Source organism: Dromaius novaehollandiae, chromosome W, assembly GCF_036370855.1.
Source record: "Dromaius novaehollandiae isolate bDroNov1 chromosome W, bDroNov1.hap1, whole genome shotgun sequence".
NCBI classification, from domain to species: domain Eukaryota; kingdom Metazoa; phylum Chordata; class Aves; order Casuariiformes; family Dromaiidae; genus Dromaius; species Dromaius novaehollandiae.
This window is the reverse complement of record NC_088130.1, coordinates 71,235,692-71,257,520: the sequence shown is the minus strand read 5'-3', so window position 1 is coordinate 71,257,520 and position 21,829 is coordinate 71,235,692. Positions and strand designations below refer to the sequence as shown.

The 21,829-nt window shown below is 47.1% G+C and overlaps 1 protein-coding gene across 8 annotated transcripts in view; it reads right to left on the bottom strand.

Moving 5' to 3' along the window:
- LOC112985186 (NEDD4 like E3 ubiquitin protein ligase) overlaps nt 1–21,829 on the bottom strand; it is a 197,431-nt gene that overhangs the window by 97,568 nt on the left and 78,034 nt on the right. For 4 of the 8 annotated variants that reach the window (XM_064500254.1, XM_064500253.1, XM_064500255.1 and 1 more), the window contains exons 3-5: nt 19,011–19,092; nt 14,746–14,784; nt 12,968–13,021 (exon numbers count right to left, since the gene is read on the bottom strand). In XM_064500254.1, coding sequence (XP_064356324.1) covers nt 12,968–13,021; nt 14,746–14,784; nt 19,011–19,092 — 175 coding nt within the window. Of the gene's footprint in view, nt 1–8,191; nt 9,572–12,967; nt 13,022–14,745; nt 14,785–19,010; nt 19,093–21,829 lie in introns of those variants that run through there. The other 4 variants (XM_064500249.1, XM_064500252.1, XM_064500251.1 and 1 more) reach the window with 3 other exon arrangements.

Genomic DNA, 21,829 nt, shown 5'->3' with positions numbered 1-21,829 from the left:
TTTTAACCAAAGCAACTGAAAACCTGCCTGAGCTTACGCCAAGCTGTGCCATGCGGGACACAGCTCACGCAGGTGGCCTGATCAGAAACAGGCTTCCCCGGGGGCCTTCAGCTCCCAAATCCTGCAGGTCTCTGTCTCCGGGCTCCAGGAATCACACTGCACACTGGAGAACAGCAGTGCCGTTTCGGTAGCGATAGTGGCTGGGCCTTAACACGAGAATTATGTTCTACCACTTACGTAAGGCAGGTCAGCATTTGCTGACTTTATAGTGTTGCAGGATTTAAAGAGAGTGAAGGTGAGGTTTTCTTTTAAGGTGACTGGGAAACCTGCATGATCCTATTGTTGATTTTACTGACTTTTTTCTACACAATTACTGTCATCTGGAAGCTACCATGCCACCCTATTAAATGAAAAAAAATAAAATAAACAAAAAACCCAGATAAAAAGCACATGACTTTAGACAAATGTATGCAGTAATAGATTTTACAAAGTGATTTAGTCCTGAAACTAAGCAAGCAGGATAAAATCTGGATTTAGAATAGCTTTTTCAACTAGAACAGTCATAAAAAATGTCCATTCTTCATTGCTTGACAGCTTTCCGCAAATAGAAAAAACAGCTGAACGCTGCAAAAAGCAATTAACACTCTAAGTCTGTTCCATTATCCATAATTTTCTGCAGCTACATCTGTGCTGAAACTGCTCTGCTTGGCACCTTCAGTGTTAAGAGCACGTCAGCAATTCCATTATAAATTCAGGGCCTTATAAACTCAGCTGTGGAGAGATCACTGCGTACTGAACCTCCGCACACAACCCTTCCATGCAGGAGCAAATGGTTTATTACTGCTATTAAAAAAAAAAAAAAAAAAAAAAAAAAGTGATGTTATTTCCAGCTCTTCTATTCTGTGTTTTATTCGGGTTTCTTTACAGAGAAATAGCAAAGATACGGCTTTCAGGGAGAAAACGTAAAACCCTGCAACAGGGAAGTCTAATACAATCCAACCTTGCTGCCCAGGGAACGCTGGGGGCGGGCAGGCACAGGCAGCATTGCTGGCTCTCGGCTCTCTGCAAACTCGACCAGGGAAAGTGTTTCTCAGTTTTGCAAGCTCACTGCCACACTGACGAGCTGCTGTTTGTGCCGCGCTCGCAGGGAAAGTGGCCTGCTCCCCGGGCCTGCCCTTCCCGCAGGGCTGCCGCTGTCCTGCAGCAGGACAGCCTGGGCGTTCAGGAAGGCACATGCAAGCTCGACGGGAGGGCAAAGTAAGGAGGGTGGTGATTTAAAAAAAAAAAAAAAAAAAGGGGGGGGGGGCCATAAATTCCCTACAAAAGGAAGACCCACAGGAGGCTGTAAACTGTGGCAAATCCCAGAGCAGAAGAGCATGTAGAGAAGAACAGTAACATGTGGAGACATGGTGGGGGACACCTCTGCTGCAGGGTAACCCAGGCGCGGGTTTGCCAGGAGCAGAGGCCAGGGGAGAAGAATCGACTCCGTCCTTGACCGAAAGCCTGCAAAGACCTGGGGGGCACTTGGCACCTCCGCGGCGGGTGTCTGCACCCGTGCAGGGGCACCCGCACGCCTGGGCCGGGCAGCGGAGGGAAGGGAGAACCTCACAGCACAGCTCGTTTCACCCGTTCCAGACGTCCAGCTGAGGTTCGCCTGAATTATGTTGTAGAAAGGCCTGGTAAGAGCCCAAGCAGCAACCCCCGCAGCAGGTGTCTAAACTTAGACATGGGCAATACAAAAGACAAGACTGCTCCGCGCAGCATTAGTGCCCCGTCGCCCTGGCAGAGAGCGGAGCCTCGGGGGGGTGCGGAGCGCTTCGCACACCCCCTCTGCACCCATGCGCAGGCGCGAGTGAGCTGCGCTGGTTCAGCCATCCTTACAGAGACTTGGAAAGAAGTATCTGCCTCCGAAATAACTCTCTCCTTTCTGTTTCAGGAAATCTTTAAAGCCTGAAGAACATGCTCTCGGCAGAACGAAGAGCAGCAAACAGACTGTTAACAGTTTGACGTTTCTTGTTTTGTACCATCTAAACCTCTGTACCGCACTCAGTAATTGCTGCTGAAGTGGGAGCACAAACAGTTCAGCACAGCTCAGCCATAAGCGTCATATTCTCAACGTCGGGAGCGTCAATGCAGCCAAATTTAACCTTCCACACAGCTAACTGCCGCTGTGTCTGGATGGATGGACGGATGGATGAGGGGACAGACAGGAGTCTCTGATGCTACGTACGTTGTTGTTCCTCATGTTAGCGCCTAATGGAGCGAGTGCTGCGTCTCACGTAGCCCATCATCCACAGGGAAACCAGGCAGGCAAACCAACAGCTACAAATGCTCCCGAGGAACAGGGTCTGCCCGGCTTTGCCTATTTATTCTTTGGAGCTCCTGGACACATGGACTTGCTTCAGAAATTATAAGAGAAGCAACTAAACCTCTTTTCCAAACGAAACCTACCACCACTTCCTATACTTACTGAAAAAATGTCAGAGTGGGGGCCAGCTAAACATGATGACAGATGTAAAAATGAAGCACAGGCCACTGTGTCCAGGACAGGCTGGTGAATGACCACAGTCAGCAAGTGAAGCAACAGCAAAACTATTAAAATCTCAGTCTCCGTGCATTGCCTTAAGTACACTGAAACAAATCATCTCTTGCAATGTTTATGTGAGTGAAGAAAAAAACCCCTTTTCATTACGTTTAATCTTTAAAGTCCAGCAGTTTTTTGTGTGATGATCAGCAATACACAATCCATTTAATTTCTCACTGCCACCTCAGAAAGGCTTCCTGAATTTGCCTTAGTTTACATCAAAACATTAAAGGCAAAGCTTTTAATGGATTTTGTTAGCCCAAATGGACCAGCTTAGGTACAAAAGAAAAAGAAACAAAAAATTCAATCCAGAAGTTAATTTCATATTAACCAAAAATGTCTATTATTTTGCAAGTCTCTCTGATGATAACACAGAGCATTTTTATTCCTGCACTGCCCTTTTGCAGTATCAAAGTAGCATGCTGCTAACAAGACGAGGCACCGGGCGGTACGGACAGCTGTGACTTGCTCACCGGGAAGCGTCACCAGTGGGTCAGGTTACAAGATGCAACTGCCAGCTGAGAAGTTCTTCTCAGCCCCGCTGGATCCACGGCACAGCCCAGAGACTTGAAAGGAATAAGGAAAGCAAACACTGCGGTGGAAGTGTGGTCTGCAGAGGCGGCCAAGGAAAGCTTCTCTGAGAAATCGTCAGCTTCACAGAACTGCAAACGAGACTCATCTCATTTTTTGCTGGGTCCTGCAGCGGAGGTTTAGCTAGCTGCGATAACGGTGGTTCAGGCGCTTCCTCCCTGAGCATCCCTCTCTGCAGAAAGTCACCTCCAGCTCAGAGGGCAGCGAGCGGGGGCACTGGCGCTGGCGCAGGGGGGTGCAAAGCAGGCAGCGCAGCAGCACTACAGCAGACGCTCGCTATTGATAACTACGTAACCAGGAGGAACAGCAGATGAAACTCTGGCCACAGAATAAACATGCACCTACAAAAGCACAATATTTGTTTTCCTTTAACGTGTCTTCATCTTTGATTTAAGTGTACTGTATTTTTTTCTTCCAAAGTGTAAAATCGAGTAGGAACCATTTCCCTCACTCGAGATCCCTTTTTTGCCAAGTCAAACAGAAACATCCCCAGACTTCCGTATCCTAGACGGTCTTGGAGTACGGTGCTTCAAGAGCTTTTGACAAAAACTGCAATAAAAATAAAAGCCAATCTCTGCGGCAAGGGAAGGGGCACTTCCACTTGCTGTTTGATAACCGATGATGCAGTCTGTCACGCTCACATCCCTTTTCTGACAAGCTGCTGTCGTTATTTTGATGGGTCACCTATATGGACTTTCCTGCGTGGGCAATTTGTGCACACTTCTGAACAGAAGTTCCCATGGATCTGATACTAAGTCAAAGTCCAGCTGAGGTAGAAATATTGTAGTAGAGTTTCATTTGTGAGAGAGGTCACTAGAACTGTCGACTTCTTTAAACTTACATTTCTAATCCTAAATAAAGCAGAAACATGTGACCTTTTCTATGGACAACTGAGCATTAAATATTATTTTAGTAACGCCACTGAACACCAGCACCCATAGCTCTCTCTAAATTGACCAGAAATCGCATTGACAGGGCTTTCTCTTACAGCAAATCCACAAATAAATGATATCCAACATAAACAGCAAAACAGAGACAACTCACCTCTCCAGGGGGGAGATAAAAGACAGTTCAGGCTTTTAAACTGGCCTAACAGTAGCACTTTTTCAAGTGGATTGCTATCTCTTCTTTGCACAGTTTTTCACTTCTAGAATTATATTCTAAACCCCAGGAAGACACGGACATAAGGAGGGTAAGTAGCAAGTATTTACTCACACTCGAGAGGCATCACTGAGGCTACAAGAGACGGCGAGGAGAGCCAAAGAGCTGAGAGGCGTTCACCCCTCCGGAAAGAGCAACTGCGCACCGAAATGAATTGCTGAGATTCTGTATAGGAACTAAGATTTCCCCGATCTGCAATAGCTTTGGAGCCACACCATCGTCGGTTGCTCGTTGCTCATTTGTAGGACAACTCTGCCTTTCCTCTACACAGCCTCATTTACAGGAGCTGGCTCTACTCTAGATGATCCAAGTCATTCCTGATTAAACCCAACGCCACCACAAGCACACATGCCAGGCACAGGCAGAGGCCTCGGGGGGAGCCACCCTTGAAGCAGGCGCTGCTATCCTGCCCCACCAGAGCCCGGAGGTCTGGAGGGCCCCCACGGGCAGCCCCGGGCAGCACGGGATGCTGCAGCCGCAGAGCCGCAGCCCTCCCCAGCGCCTTAATCCCCCCCGGAGCCGCGCGTTTGGCCTCGGCTCGCGCTTGGACAGGTCGCCCCGAGCGCCGGCCAGGCGAGGCCCCTGCCGCGGCGCCCACGCAAAGTGGTCGGGGCGCTCCACAGCCCCGAGTCGCACCCCTCCGCGACCGCTGAACGGTGCTCATCCGAACTGCCCTCATTTCAGTTGAGATGCCCCAATCCCCATTGCCACCTCATAAGTGTAATTAGACCCTCTATACTCTCACACCAAAATTTATTCTAAAATTATGTCGAAGGAAGGAAGGAAGGAAGGAAAATAGAAGCTGAGCTGTAAGAAATGCAGAACTAGAGGTCTGGAGTTGTCACTTCTCTTTAGTAACTAAATGTAATTCAATACTACTGTAACATTTTGTCAGGGCACTCTGTGTTTTCTATCACGACAAAGATGCCCTTGTCAGCTCCCCAGCAGTTGTCCAACACGCGGGATTCCCGAAGCGTGGTTCCCACACACGGATCTGCACTCGCAGACCCCAAATCACAAACAATGCAGGTATTTGTCACGCGCCACGGCATACACACACGCACATATACACACACACACACGCAGCAGCAGCCGGCTGCATTACGTATACAACGTCAGAACAGGCAAAAGAGCGTGTAACCGGCCTTCCAAATACAAACGTCCACAGATGGGGCGCAAGCACTTGTTTTACTCAATATTTTATAACAACTTGTAATGAAATACATCCTGCTGCCCCAAAACACTTCTGTCTAAAACAGAAGATATTTGAAAGGTCATAAACACTTGGTCGCAGCAGGACTGCAGACGCCCGCACGAATGTTTTCGCTGGGGATAAATACGGCTGCAGCAGCTGCTGCTCGCAGCCCCAGGCCCAGGCCCTGTATCAATCACACACACGCACAAATTGGCCGAACTGGAGAGCCCAGATTTTTTTTTTTTAGCCCTAACAACTTTAAAACACGGTAACTTTTCCCTTCAGCTTAACAGACCAAGTATTTCGGGCGCACCCTTCCTCAGCATCACAGCTCCTCCACCAGAAACTTCTACGGGGCAGATTCGAAAGGGCACATCGGTGAAGAGGTGCTTTACCAGCAGATTAAATAAAGCATGATTTCCATCAGGCTGTTTCTATTGCCTGCACTTCCTAGGGGAACTGGCCCAGCCAGTCACCTCTATCCGGGACATTGCTGGGGTCAAGGAAAATACAAGAAAACTGTGTTAGAATAGTGGAAAAAAGTTCCCTGTTTCCATCAAACTTCCATTTTGGAAGCCCTGCACTAACGGCTCCAGGCTGCGCTTGGGCGGCGTGCCTCTGCGACGGCCGCCCCAATGGATTCCACGCGGCAGGGGAAGCTAAGGGTGCGCAGGAACCGGTTTCGTAACGCTCTCCTGGAAGTGCTGAGGTATGCCTCCGGTACGCGAAGCACTGCTCCGGTGAGGGCCAAAGCGGCGATTTTAGCGGGGGTGATGCTTTGCAAAGAGAAGCGCTGCAGAGACCCAGGGCGAGGATGCCCACCTCTCAGCAAGCTGCACAGACCCGTGAACCTCTGACGCTCGCGACGACGTTTGACCTATTGCAGCTACTTATATAATTGTTTATGGTGGCTCTCCATGCAGCTATTATCGGAAAGGAACAAGGGATAATAAATAGAAAGCAGAAATTCAGACACAGAATGTGGTAATGTGGGTAAATATGAGCTGTGAGGACTCCGCGGAGGTTTGAATGGTGTCTAAGGAATCCCACCAAGTGACCCTGCACACCAGAGGAGACGGGCAGAAATGAAACTCCCCATCTGACGCTGCGCTTTGGGAAAACTACAGCTGGAGTCAGACCTCGGTTGGCTTTTCCCACATCAAATTCTAGATTCAAATGCCCTTAATATCTCGAAGTAACTCTATATTCCAGATTAAGACGAGTTCAGCCAAAAGTTACGTGCAGAAGAAATAAAAATAACTGAAAAGAGAAAGGAAAACAAAACTCTTCATTTTTAGGACGAGATAAAATAATAGAGCACTTAACAGACTGTGCTATATACACACAGTTTAAATGAAGAACAAAGCTCGTAAGGTTACCGTCAGCCTGAGAAGCTGGCATGCAGAAACGACACTGCACACTGCCAGCTGAACAAAGCTGCTAGCTGGTGCAGGCTGAAGTGAAGCTTGTATTTCCCTGGCAGCAGCACACGTTGTACAGACTCTGTTTTGTTCTTTTTTAAGCTGAAAGCTTAAGGACAGTTTGTGAATTCCTACTCGCACTGTCCTCGGAAGGGCTAAAGAGACGGGTGTACCGAAATAGCTTTGCAATAGGAGCTTTTTGCCGGGAAAGCTGCGGAGTCACCACAGGGCCCGCTGCAGCGAGCCGCCGTCCCCCTGCACTACATCGCACAAGGGAAAGCGCAGGAGAGCGGGGGCCCACGAGCAACGGAGACCCGAGCCCGCCCCGGTGCCGCCACTCCCGCAGCTGGAGGCAGGGCGCCTGCCATCCCGCACGCGGCATCGCCCTGCTCGGAGGCTCACGCGGGCGGCGGGGAGTGGCACAACGAGCAACTCATCTGAACCCCTAAGTTTTATCCCTGCTTAAACCACTTTTGAGAAGACTAAAACACGTAAAACGTCAATCCTCTCCCAGTATCAGCAAGGAGAGCTAGAAGATGAATTTTGTCATCTTAATGCAAAATCGGAGCAAACACAAGTGACAGGACAGTTCACTAGCCTGTGCCAAGCTACTGCACAGTCGTTTGACTGGGGCTCAGGGCACGCAGAAAACCTGTGACAAGCTTTTAATGTACAAAAGTAAAAACAATATTCTTTTTTTTTGGTAAGAAAGAAATTTTTCTAACTTTGTGGTACCTTAAAAGCAAAGCCAGTACCTCACGGGAATCACCACAGCACTTCTGCTGCCCCAGCTGCCAGTGCATTACAACGCACGTTTTTAAACTGTGCAGAGGTACGCACACGGGTACGTCGTATTTACACGGTATCCAAGTATTTGCTTTGAAAAACAAAGTGCAACTCTTCACGCAGCAAGGTGTTGCCAAACTGAAAAATTAACCAGACTATTTAGCTTGACATTTGGTTGTTCCGATTTTTCAGAATCTTTTCAGCTGATGTAACACTGAATTAAGTAACACATGAGACACTAGGATCTCAAAATATTACACTGGACGTAATCATAACTGCAGGCAAAGTTATTTTAGATTCAAAACAGAGATGATTTGTGGCCCGTCCCAGAGAAACGCAGAACCTTCTAGCACCACCAGCGGCAGCTCTTCGGCCGCCCCAGGCCTGGCAGCGTTACAGGGGGGGTTTGCACGACGCTAGCGCAGGGGAAGGGGGGCACTCGGCACTACTCACCGCGGGGCTGGCTGAGGCCGGCGCAGGGGTGCCGCGGCCCTCCGCAGCAGCCGCCTGCTTCTGCTCTTCCGGACCGCGCGTCACGAGGATTCGGAAGTGCTGCTGCCTCGTGTTCTGGTCCGGTCGGATCTTGAACAGGCACCCCTGTCCTTGGGGAACCCTCTCCACCGAATCGCTTCTGGATATTTCTGGCCCACTCCTGCCGTTTCCGTGCGGCTCTGAATCCAGCCCGTCCTCCGTGGGGCTGACCTGCTCTGGCCGCGGCGGGACGGGGTAGGAAGTGCTCCTTTCCAGCCGGATCCGCGGGTACCTGACCAGTCGATCCCCTTTTGTTCCAGTGAAACCAAAGTTATAGTCACCCCCCGTACCCGCACCACTCGCCTGCGGTTGCTGCAGCTGAAGAACAAAGAACTTCTTCCCCGAATTTGCCGACATATCTGGCACGTGCTGCAGAGACCAGCGCCGGGGTTCAGGGCTGGCAGCGCTGTTTTGGGCCTCAGAACCGAAGGGCAACACAGTCACCTGGGGCACCTCTGCACTCGAAGCCCGATGCTGAATCCTCACACCGCTTATGTTTAGACCTGAAGATGCTTCGCTCGCCTCGTCTTCCTGGGTAGCGGATGAAGCATCATCGCTCTGGCTGTTAGAAGGAATAGTACAAAATATCCTGCGATTACAGCAAACGGTCCCATTGATCTGCTGCCACGGCTCTTCCGGCAGCCTGGGTGGAGAGTTTCCAGGAGTCACCTCCGGACTGCTTGGAGAGGAAGAACGGTTTTCAACGGGGGACGCGTAATGCTCCTGAAACTCTGAGAATTTACAGGGAAGCGTCTCCTCGGGAGACGCCGGGGTTCCGCACTCGTCGGCACAGCCGTTCACAGCCTTGCGCTGAAGCGAGATCTGCATAGACGAGCTTCTCGTTGGCCGCACATCAATGCTGTTCAGCAGCTGGGGAATAAACATGGATGTACTCCTTTTCAAGGAGCCCACTTCTTGCAAGTCGCTGCCGCCACCACCACCATAATCCGCTCCGTGTCGGGAAAAAGCGTGAGGACTGCTTCTTCTCGGCAACGTGTGGAATGCCATGAAAAAGTCATCTTCTCTCTCCCGGTCGAGGATCTCAGACTCGGGGGCCGTGTTGCTTCGCCCAGAGCCAAAATGAAACCGCAGGCGATGGGCCATGGTTTTGCAGGGAGAAGGAAAGGAGAAGCAGAACAGCAACAATTCAGGCACTGCCAGAAGTTAAAAACCAAAGGCATAAACTCCAAGAAAAAGCGTCCCATCTGCCAAACGGTTAGCACTGCAGCACTGATAGCGACAGATAGCAGAAATAGCCCAAGTGGCAAGCGGCATTCCAGGCATGATTGGATAAGAGCAATCAGCGCTGCTCCCCACCGGGACGGGGGTAGGGTGGCGGCCGTCACGTGGCCCGCGCCCCCCTCTCCAGCGCGAGCTGGTGGGGGTGTGCGGGTGTGTTGTTAATGCCAGCAAGAGCCTGAAACAGCACCTTCCCAGCTGCTCCTTTTCCATCAGGGAGGAGCGGCCCCAGCGGGAGAGCTCTCGCAGCTGACTAAGGCAGCAAACACACTCGGCGCTGCTATAAATCTAAGCCACATCATAGCCACAAGGCACATTCGCATAAAGCACAAAGTGAACTGCGGCAAAAAACACTCCGAGCGAGTGTTAAAAGTTCAAGTCAAATCCACATGCAAATGAGAAAAACTATTTCGAGCTTAACATTTTGGGGTGTGTTACAGCACTAGGCTACCGTGGCAGACACAAATAAACATAGCATGGTTACGCTTTTAATTTTTAACTGTGCTTATAACGCGCTTAAGCAACAAACTTCTTGCCTTTCAAAAAGCCACAACGTTTACACCGTTGCTACGAGTGCGATACAACCTATGCTCCAGTCCTTTTCAAAATGAAAAATCACAACAAGCAAAGCACCCTTATATATGGCAAAGATTTCTCACAGCAGGAATGTGCAAGATGGCAGAAGATAAAGTTTCCTTTTCAGTTGCACCAGGCAGAAAAGACGAGTGAAAACCAGAGACGGGTGCTGCGTATCGTTTTGTACTGATTTGTCTGAAACACCGCAGAGAAACTGCCCAAAGCTGGCCGGCTTCCAGGGAGAGAGCGCGCAGTATCGCCGCAGGCACGACTGCCAGCACCGCCTGCAGCTCTGCTCGCCGGCAGCCAAGAGACCTCAGAACAGGCAGACACGCAGGAGACACCAAAATGGAAAACAAACACCCTAAGTCAGCTCTATTCGGATGCAGAAAGCGCGCGATCCATGGATACTCACATTTGAGGTGTGTGCTCACCATAAAATACTTGCTAGTACACACCAGAAAAGAACATGTTTAGCAAAAAATGCACCTACGGAAAGAGACGGGGCAGCTTCAGTTCAACCCAGCGACACGCGCTCCTCTGGGAGCCCAGAGCCACGAGCTTTGCCAAGAGCTCTGGAAACCTGTGGGCAGAGGGGCAACGCTCTAGACAGACATTTACGCCCCCATTCGCAAGCAGCTTGTTTCCAAAAGGCACAGGACGACCAGTCACGAGAGAAATGGAAGCTGGTTTAAAAGGACGCGCTGCCAGCAGAGCGCACAATCCCCTATTGTTTCAGGCGGACTATGAGCCAACGGGAAGAAAAACACGAATAGCTCCTACACAGCAACAGTACTCCAGACTGCCTCGTGCAAGCACAGGCGGTAAAATAAAATTATCTGATTTTTCAAATAAGACATGTTATCCAAGGAAACTGTTTCTCTTTGCACTGACAATTAAGCTTGCATCCAATATTCTCCACTTTTCCTGGGGGAGAGAAAGGAGAGGAAAGGACTTGGGAAAGTACAAACTCAGCAAGTGCTTTGATAATTTAGGGACATAGGAAACAAACAAAAACAGTTCTTCTCAGTGTAAAAACCATGCAAGTATTGACAATAAGTATTTCACTGTAAAGTCAAAACAAATGATTAAATGCCTCCTTATTCTATAGGCACAGCATGTTGCCCCCAGTATATATCAAATCATAAATTATTCTCAGTTCACTGATGGAAATTTGCTACTTGGAAAATCTCCCTGTGCTTGCTTTGTCGACAGCTCAGAAGACCCTCTAAAGGCAAGGGACGGATCCTAAGCTGGGGTCACAGCCTTCAGAGCGGGTGACAAGGCCAAGGGAGGGTGCTCTGCAGAGGGGGGATCACAAGAACAACCAGAAAAGCGCTCAGCGATGGAGAAGGACCGGCACTGCCAGCGTGAGCCCAGTACCACGTATAGAGACTCAAAGCTCCTAAGCAGTGTAACTGGAAGGAGCACACCAAAGCTGTCCTTGCTCAGCTGCCGCTGCGCAGCAACAGTGGCATTTTTCTGAACGGTCACCGCTTCAGTCCCACCGGGGACCTGCCGGTGCCTGCTGCTGCCCTCTGCAGGCCGGAGCAGATCCTCCTCCGCCAGCTCCTCACCCGCCTCGGGCTGCTGACCGTCCCGCAGGGAGGACCAGGTACTTCTCACAGACAGGTGCACAGGAGCCGAGCGCCCTCCAAGCCCGCACAAACCTACCCCACCGCTCTGCCAGGGCGCACGCAAGCCAACAGCAACGCCAGCGCAGCCCGGGGCCCAGGCTCGGACGCTCTGCCCCTCCGTTACGGGACGGGATTTCGCCCCCCACGCTTGCTCACAGCGGCTGCGATGCAGGCGGACCGTACAACAGGGAAGAACTGATCTCCTGCCAGCTCAGAAGGTGTAGGACCGGGCTCATAGCGTGAATGGTCAATGTATGTCAGTACATACGCTGACAGGCCGCTCCACGTGCATGCTGCCAGATTTACCAGTTTACTTCCTCCTAACCCAAGACATCATCAATTTGCTATGAGTCCTTTTTCAGCAGGACATTACAGCTTGCATGTTTTTCTTTGCTCTACTTTTAACAGAAAGACAGAGGAAAATAACATATTTACAAGACAGATATTTCCATACTACTGTTTTTGTCTCTTAATAAAAAGATCTTCAATACACTGATCCTCATCTTCACATGTACGTTCTCTGCTGAATTTGCCTGCACCCAGCTGAAAACCTGAACGCCTCATCTCCTAAGCAGAGGAGTGGTGCTGGAACGCTCAGAAGAGAAAATGGAATAAAAGTCATTCACCCAGTAGACCACTGCCGTAGTATATTTAACCTGCTCTGCTCAGAATGGTGGTGTCATTTACTTCATGTACATCTGTGGAAAAAACTTACCTATGTAATTGTATTAAAAGCAACAAGCAGAAAGATTTGGAAAGACTCCTCTAGAATCCCCACAGCACCAGAAAAATTTAACCTATCATGTCCACATCTGGAGTACTATGTGCGGCTCTGGTTACCGCATCCCAAAAAAGGATGCGGGAGTATTACAAGTACAGGAAAGAAAACAGCAATGAACAGAGGATGAAGCAGTTGCTTTACAAGTAACTAGAAGTCTGAGACTCTTTATCAGGTCGCACAGGAGAAGCCTAAGGGAGAACATGATTAAGGTTACACTGACAAAATACTAGGTTAACAAGGACCATTTTGGTCTCACCCAGCAGGGTGGTACTTTCGTGTTAATTCTTTACTGTTCTGACTATTAGTCTGTAAATAAATGCTTTTTTTATGCTTCATTCTACACTCCTTAGCAGACTTATTTATAAAACAGACACAAAAATAGACCTTTAAGATATGCTATGCTTTCATCAGCTATGTTATACTGAGCCTTATGATTCATAAAACACACTCGAGACAAGCACTCACCAATCTGTTTTCATCAAACACTTCGAACAGGAGACGATGATTGGTTGGGTTTACCTAGGAGAAAATTCAAACAAATAATGTCACCCCGGGTTCATCAGCTTCATGACGACAGTACACAAGTACTAGGTCATACAGTGATTAAACCAAGGCAAACAGAACAGGACTAACAGGTTTTATGTAAATCTTTAGTCCTACTTTAACAGGAGCACTGTAACACCTTATTTCCAAAGCACACTGCAGCTAGCAGCAGACTAGTAGCTAACACTAAAAGCTTTTATGCCCTGATTCAGCACACCACAGTGACGGCACTGCTCCAAAGCAGCGCAGGTATCGTGGTTGCTACATACCACAAGTGGAAATCAACCACAAGGCTGGCACAGACCTGGGGAGAAGGGCCCTGGGCAGCTCCGCGGCTGCTCCTGGCACGGCCCCAGCTGGGTGCTGCAGCAGACAGTGCCAACGAGAGGGGCTTCTGCTGCCGCGGGCACCCAACGAGCCCACCCTCGCACCCCGAAAGGTGCCCAGGAGGAGCAGCCAGCTTAACAGTGCTGGGCACAAGGGTCCCAGACGGGACAGACTACCAGCGCTCCTGGATTTTTTGGCTTTAAACTGCAAAGCTCAACTAGAATGCAGGCAGGCAGCTTTCTTTTAATGTGAATTTTGCAACCATCTGTATTTCAGGCTGTCCGTTTGTCACTGCTTCTGGCCCGTTTATCACATGCACCTTTGAAAAACCCAATGGATGCGAGGAAACCTCCTCTACGCAATTCCAGCAAGCTTCTCCAACGCTGGTGAAGAGCAAATGCACCTCCCTCCAGGAAATAATTCACTTTGAGGTAAATTTAAGCAGAAAGACTGCTAACATCTAAAAGGGAAAAAAGTAACTACTGGCAGGAAGACAACGCAGCCACTTTTAAACAAGAAAAAAGAAGTTCCTATAGCAGTTGATCCACTTTTTTCTTTTCCCCCAGAAATTGTTTGTAAGCCAGGTTACTATGTCCATTGGTTTACTTGAGGGGTTTAGGAAAAGTTCTCCACGAGGAACGGATACTTCTGCGGGGCTGCAAAGTCCCAGTTCTGATGGGAGTCAAGGAGGCGTGACGCAGGAAAGAGGCACGCATCGCTGTCAATATTCACGCCGATCGCCCAGGATTTCTGAGTTGTTGAACAGAGACTCTGTGAGCTTCACCTGTGGTTTAAGCAACACACGCTGGGGCAGGCGTGTGTATTGTCCTTTCCTGTACGTGGTGAACAAGGCTACCTCAAGAAACATCAGCTGGAATCGTACACACAATGTACGTAACAAGTCTGCTAATCCCGAGTGAATATGCTTCGCTTTAAAGAACACGAGTTCTACATTTGTATTTCGTTATTTTTTTCATGATAGATTAAATTTCACAATGTTTGCAAATATTTCTTATTTCTTCTATTTGCCATTACATTAACAGTTCAAAATCACAGCAAACATGCTCTGCTGAAAATAAATGTTCCAGTAAAAAGAATTTTTTATTCTTCAAATGAATTAAGTCAAAACTTACACTAAAATCTCACCAAATTGTGCAACAATCCATCTCTATATTAACCCTATACCAATTCCTACTTACTGTTCGATCACTGCAGACAGAGAATTGAGGGGCAATTACATTGAGACAAGCATTTTTTAGAAAAACATACTACTGTGAAATAACAAAATAAACTTCTTCCCAATCCTATGAAATACAGTATGATTAACTGTACATGTTATAATAATGATTCATTGCATATAAAGGGAAACTTACTCTAAAATAAAATTCTTCATTCCATTTTGGATTCAGTGTCTGTAAAAAGAAATTAACATTTTTACATATCAAAACCTCTTCAGGCTTGCTATTCGGCAAGCATCAAAACATGCATGCACATTGTTAAAAGAATTCTCACAGGAGAAAAAAGCATGTCAAAAACCAACAAATAAAAATACTGTCATGAAATGATTCAGAACTTCTCTCCTGAGCAAACCGAGGGTGGGAGGGTATTTGAGGCAGACGTTCCTACAATAGATGCTAAGTATAAAGAGAGTTCTGCGAGTAAAAGGCAAATCACTGAAAACCTACAGAAATAACAAAACCCCCAAATATTTCATTCTCTACATTCATTTACACCAAGACTATATCTATACATGTACACACACTCACACATAATTTAAACACAAGGTCAACTTCAGGGCTACAAAGATAAAGACAGATTTATAATGTAAATTAAAAAAAAAGGGGGGGGGTGTCCTTTGCAGAGGTCCTATATTTTTCCCAACCTCCCAGTAGTCTAATGGAGCATCAAAATTTTGTTTTGATAATGAGAACAAAATATGCATTGATTTGGCAAAATGAAGGGAGCTCAAGCATAAAACCAAAACCTGATAAGAAAGATGACTGCTGCAAGCATTAATCATCTGTGCAAATCCGATTTGGATAAACAGTCTGAAAAAGCTCACGGTGTGCCCAACAGTTTTGTTTTCCCGTCCAGTCATTCCCTCGTGCTCTCACCTAGGCAGAGACCTGCCAGCGAGCCAAGGGCAGAGGCTGGCTCCACCCCACCAAAACTGTGACTGCGGCGGCGGCGAACGCTTGCTGTCCTTGGCAAGAGAGACCCTCCATGTAATTTATCAAATGAAGCATAGTCTTGCACTAAATTTAACGGCACTCCTGGCCATCAATAATGCATTAATTTTGAAAATTAATTTTGAATGCTGCTTAAACAAAATCAGTAACTTCAGAAAATACTTGACCCATTCGGCAGCACAGTTTTGGTAACTGCCCCAAGAACCTGGCAACTGGCGGCAGCTTCTCCCACCTTTACAGATCCAGCAACCGGCAGGTCAAGTCAGAAAGCACAAACACTAGAAGCCTAGCACAGGGGAAAAACACTGGCGAAGAAAGACTCCAGAAATAAATGGCTGAATAGCCACTTCATAAAGGATGTTAGCAGAGAAACAAAGACAACAAAGATCCATCAGCAAAAAGAGCTGTATCCTAAAAAGGGCAAGTAAGGGAGAGATAAAGAACTGCCAAGAGTCAAGCTGAGCTAGATCTTCCACAGGATATCAAAACAAACATGAAGAAGGTTTTCAGCCATATAAATAAAAAGAGAACAAGGAAAGAAGTGGTGCTACTAAGCGATGCAGCTCAAACAGGAGAAAAAAAAACATATTTAGGTATGGAAAATCATGTTCAACGTTACAATAAAGGAGAATAGCTAACCAGAATCAGTATGCAGATAGACGTTATCACAACTAAAGGAGAAGTGAAGTTTTAAGAGCTTAGCGCAGTCAAACTGAGGAAACTAGATAACTTTTGAAAGAACTGACACACAAAATCACAGGCTTAGAAGCAGGAATTAAAAAAAACAGCATATGAAGCCTGATGTAAGGTCACAAGACTGGAAACAGCAGATACAGCATTTTGCAACAGAAAGAGAAAAGAGTATTTCCAGCAGGCAACTCAAAACCCACAAAGCATTAAGCAAATTTTGCAGTTAGGAAAAAAATAAACGGGAGGCCTCTCCCGGCGAAGCCGCCCCCCAGCTGGTCGGCCTGGGCCCGCACTGCGGCACGGGGCTGTCCCTGCCCAGCGCGGGGCCCTGCGCGTCCCCCTGGGCTCCTCTCTGCCCACCCTCCAGCCTGCCGAGGTCCCTGAGTGGCGGCACAACGCCGCGGTGGCACCTGGGCACTCGCTGGGAGCACGTTCAGACCCTCCAGCCGGGTCGCTAAGGAAGATGCCAGGCGGTGCTGGCCCCAGCGCTCCTGGGAGGAATTTCTGAACCCCCTTCCCAAGGAATCATTTTCTCACAGCGTTACCCAAAAGTATCCAAATGTTGTCCCAAAGTCACCTATTTCTCACTCTGTACTAACGACTTTACATCCTTCATTACTCCTTGAGTATAACAGGATCTTTTAGTTTTTCAATTTCTTTCAGAGCCTCTACTGGGGAAAAGGGAAGGATGCAGTGAGTTCCCAAAGCAGGGGGCAGACAGCAGCATAATCGGGGACCTCATGGAAGAGCTGCAATGAAAGGGGAATGGGAGAAAGCAGATGTCCCTGCCCAAAGCTTAGAGACAGAAAAGCACATATCCTAGACATGCTCTAGGATAATACTGCCCAGCATGAAATGAAAATTCAAATAAAGCCAGAGAAAACATAGGTCTCACCAGTGATCCATCAGGTACAAATGACTTTGGACTAAATTAAAATTTAGATTAAATTTTAAAAGTTATTTCAAGATTAGGTCTAGTACACAGAAATTAAAATGGATTGAAGAGAAAGTGAAATGTTAATCAGGACTCAGACTAGGTCTAGACACACTGAAAGCTCCTGTCCAAAGCCTTCGAGGAACGGGCACAGGAAGGAGAGCAGAGAGACCTGTCCCACCTCACATTGAAGGTCTGATTACAAATGAAAGGTGAAGGACGAGACTCTCCCATCGAGTGTTTGCCAGGTAACAGAAGCCACCATACTGTTCTAAGACAACAAATAAGCATTTACAGTGTCAGGAGGGTCTCACTGTCCAACTGCCTCAGGCTCCCCCGAGCTCTCTTCAGACAAGATGGGGTGCTCATCTGGCCATCGGTCAGGTAATCCAAATTACTTCTTACAAAAGAAGAAACCTTCACCTACCCTCATTTTATCCTTCTCGCCCACCCTTTACCACGCAAGGGAGATTTATCAGCACACAGGTACAGGCGTGCTGTGCTCGCGTAACTTCTTCTTTCTCATGAACGAGCCCAAAGCCCGTCCCCCACTTCGGCAAGGCCACGCTAATTAAACTACACGGCATGGCAACAGCCAGGCACCAGCTAACAGCCAGGAAGCGACCAGGCAGCCGAAGCTTTTGCCATTCATGTGGCGCCATTAACATGAACGAACAGGAGTTCATCCCGAGTAACCACATCCCCGGAAACAGGACAGCAACAAGCGCACTCACTACGCAAAGGAAACAGGCGTCTGTATCGTAAGGAAACCTCCCTCGCACCCGCATGGAAGCAGCAATAAATCTTGAAACTCTTCAAGGAAACAAAAATACCACAGCCCATGTGGCTACTATAACAACAAAGCAGATACTGCTTTTCAGAGGAGTTAACGTTTTTCTCACAAATTTCAGTGTCTAAAACTTTACATAAAACTAAGTCAGATAGGCTATAAGGAAGGTATTTTAAAGGAGACAATAAATGCAAAAATGCTATTATGAATCACAAAAGGGCCCCTATGCTTTAACACCTGAGATGTTTACACATGAAAACTTCAAAAAAATTACTTTTACTTTCCAGGACTGAAACACTTAGAGCCTGGTGCCTGCGTAACGCTCCACCTGAAGCCTTCCTGCAGTCCGGGATGTGACATCAGGTTTCTCATCAATGACAGCTGGTGCTCTGCTGTTCAAATAGTATCTTTCCATTTTGTGTTCCAAATTAAAAAAAAAAAAAAAAAGAAAAAAAAAAGAAAAAGGTTTCCCTATTCTGTTTTGCAAAATTTCTTTTTAAAAAAAGTTTAGCTTTGGTTCTAATTACAAATTAAAAGATTTTCAATGCACTTTCAGGCTTTTCTTACAGCATATCTTTTGTCATTCTGCTCCCTACTTTAAATACCCACATTAGGGAAATACTTTGAAAACAGAAAATTTTGAAAAGGATCATTTTAAAGAATGACCATTTTTGCTAAAAGTCAAATAAATGCTAATTAAGACAAAGTTGCTTAGTTCCTCATTTCAGATATGTCTTTCATTAAAATATAACTCCGATAAGAGAAACAGTGAATGATGTACATGATATTCAATATGCCAAACGGTAGAGAATAATATATATCACATGGCGGGGGGGGTCATTTGTTCGTTTTACTGTCAACAGACATGCACAGTACGGATATAGGCACTTATCTTCTTTGAATGGCTTGAAAAAAGAGTGCGTTATGCAGTTCGTATACATTCACACAACTTACTGCAGAGTTATACTACTTCATAGGCGTACATTTCAATAGTCTCAGTGTTTCCAAAACAACAAAATAAAAATATACACATACCTTTTTAATGGTTTTTGTCTGCACCAGAGCAAGTTCTCTGTTCTCATCTGCTACATACAAAGAAAGTTTCACGTAGGGGTCACTGCAAAAGAAGATGTCACATTTACTGGGAATATAATTTCACGGTCACATATAACTTCGATATAAATTTGTCATTTAATATGGATAAAATAGTAATAGCCCTGAGCACTTCTAGTAAAAATATTTTTACTGAAAAAAAGCGATTGCGATAAACTACTAAACCATTTAAAATATATGTCTGAATACGCTCAATTAGATACTGACTACAGCATTACAGATAATTTAACTCGCTGCTTTCTCCCACCGCTGGGAACAAGCTGCACACGACTTCTGCTTGCTTGCACGCACGAAGCGGTCCCATCAAATCATGGACCAAGGCAAAATCTGAGCCACGAGTTTTAGCTAAAAGCGATTCACTGTGAACACTCAAGGTTGATAGGGAAGGGGACGGGGGACATCTTTATGGAAGAAGTGGTTCTAACGTCACTGCACCCGAAAACCGAGCGGAGCTGGTGCCAGCGGCGACCGGGGTGGGGGGCCGGGGGGTTCGGGAGCGGTGCTCCCAGCAGGCTCCCCCGCGTGCGGCTCTGCCCACCGCACACAAACCCCGCTGTGGCTTTTTAGGCCTTTCTCGTTGCCAGGCTGATCACAGAGGTATCATCAAGGTTTGCACAAACACTTCAGCCTCCAGGCAAACCCAATTTCCAAGGTCGATGAAGCAGAGCGAATATCGAATTTGCAGCCAAAGGGTATAACAACATCTCCCTCAATCCCTACCGAGTAGCAAGCAGAACCGCTAGAGCTGATCTCCATTAGATTTTATCCACACGCAGGGAAACTCTCATCCAAAGCGCCAGAACCAGCTAACGTAGATGAACTGGGCCTCAGACCTTCCTTCCATCTTTCCAGGAAAGAGAAACCGTGCAGCTGTGCAGGCCAGACTCTGCGCTGACACCTGAGACGTAAGCGGTGCCGCTAAAGGAGGTTACGCGTCAGCCGACCTCCGGGTGCTCATCGCTGCTGCCTTGCTGCAAGGTTCCACCCCCCAAAAAGAACGAGTGCAATTAAGTCGAAAAGTGGTGCTTGAGGCCAGCAGCTCTTCACAGCCAGCTCACACCAGAAGATTCTGCCCACTTAAACAGATCTCCCAACACAGCCCATCAGCACCACAGGGCCCGAAAAAAACACTGCCGGAAGACCAATACCACAGCATGATGGACTGACACCGATTTAATCTTTGATATTGGGCGAGCACTGCATCACGGGGAGCGCTGGAGAAACCATGGATATGCATGGAGAAAATCAGAAGCATAAATTACCAAATTTTTGCCTGCTTCTGGTACAGTCCTTATCACATAACAAAGCTTAGAACAAAAGCAGATTTAATAATGAAGATTTCCACTGTTGTTCCTAACTCTAAAACAAGGCTTATGAAGAAATGATTACTTTCTTAAATGTAAGGCTTGTAAGGAAAACCTAGCCCAGCAGAAAGGAAGGTTGCCAACATCTTCTACGGAAACCTTACCTGGGGGCTTTCAGCGCTGCAGGGCAAAAACTACGCCATAACTGAAGACTTTACGGCGACTTTACGGCGACTACGGAGCAGCTGTTCCTCTAAAGGCACAAACCTACTTTTGTGAGGATCCACAGAGTACTCTAACAAACCACCAGCCAGAATTAGGGAAAAATGGGTATTGAAAATATACAAAGATTTTTAGTAGTCTTTATGCATATATCAATTTATTTCCCTCCTTGTGAGGAAAATCATGCATTTACAGAGAGGTTAAAGTGCATTAACATGGAATTACACTTTTTTCCTGAAATGATCCTTACTTACACAGTTCGAGAAAAGAGTGACTGCGATTCATCTCAAATGTACTAACTGGGAGTGGGGGGTGAAGCACGACGCAGAAAATAACCCACTAGGAGCAGATTTCCGAGAGCGCTGCTGCCAGCCCCTCCAACGCACGGCAGCCCGTCCCCAGCGGCACGGGCTGCGCAGCCCCACGCCAGCAATGGGACGAGGGAAAACCACCACCCTTCCCCCAACTCCTAATATTTTCGTCACACAATACAACTGCTTTTTCATGCTGGCAGCTGCCTCTTCATGTAAATGATAGTTTTACTTGTTAGCTCCGCCAGACTGTGATGCTTAAATATCACATATATGCAACAATATTTTTTTAAGTGACTGCCTAAAATGAAGAGAGAAAACTACTTTCCAAATTCCAGGTGTTTCAGCTATATCACCTTTCTGCCATCTGACTAGTCTCAGGTGCACAGCTGCCTAAAGAATAAGATAACTCCAAGCAAACGCGCTGAGCAGAAGCAGTTACAGCCTGCGGGACCACATCTGCCCGCTGCACATCTGCCCACTGCACATCTGCCCGCTGATCAGACTTGTCGTCTCTCAGCCTTCTGTTATGGGAAAGCCCTGAAGATAGGACACTGCACTAGATAAAACTGTATCATTATATTTTAATGTATTTATGCATATATTTTATATTACATATTTTATTTTCTATTTTAAAACATTTCTGTAAAACTAAGGTAACAAGACCTGTACAATGAACTACATTGAGAATTTACACTGTTAACTGCCGCGTGAGCAGCAGCTTCTGTTCGCGTTCTCCAACACTTCACTGTAAATCATTTAACAGATGTATTGCCTATAGCTTCTCATTTAATCATATTTCAAAGGAAAAAAAAACATGGCAAAAATGGGAGTCATATTATCCCATAACAAAACTGCACCAGAGGTGATAATAAATAAATTGCCTGTTTCCAACTTGTAGCAA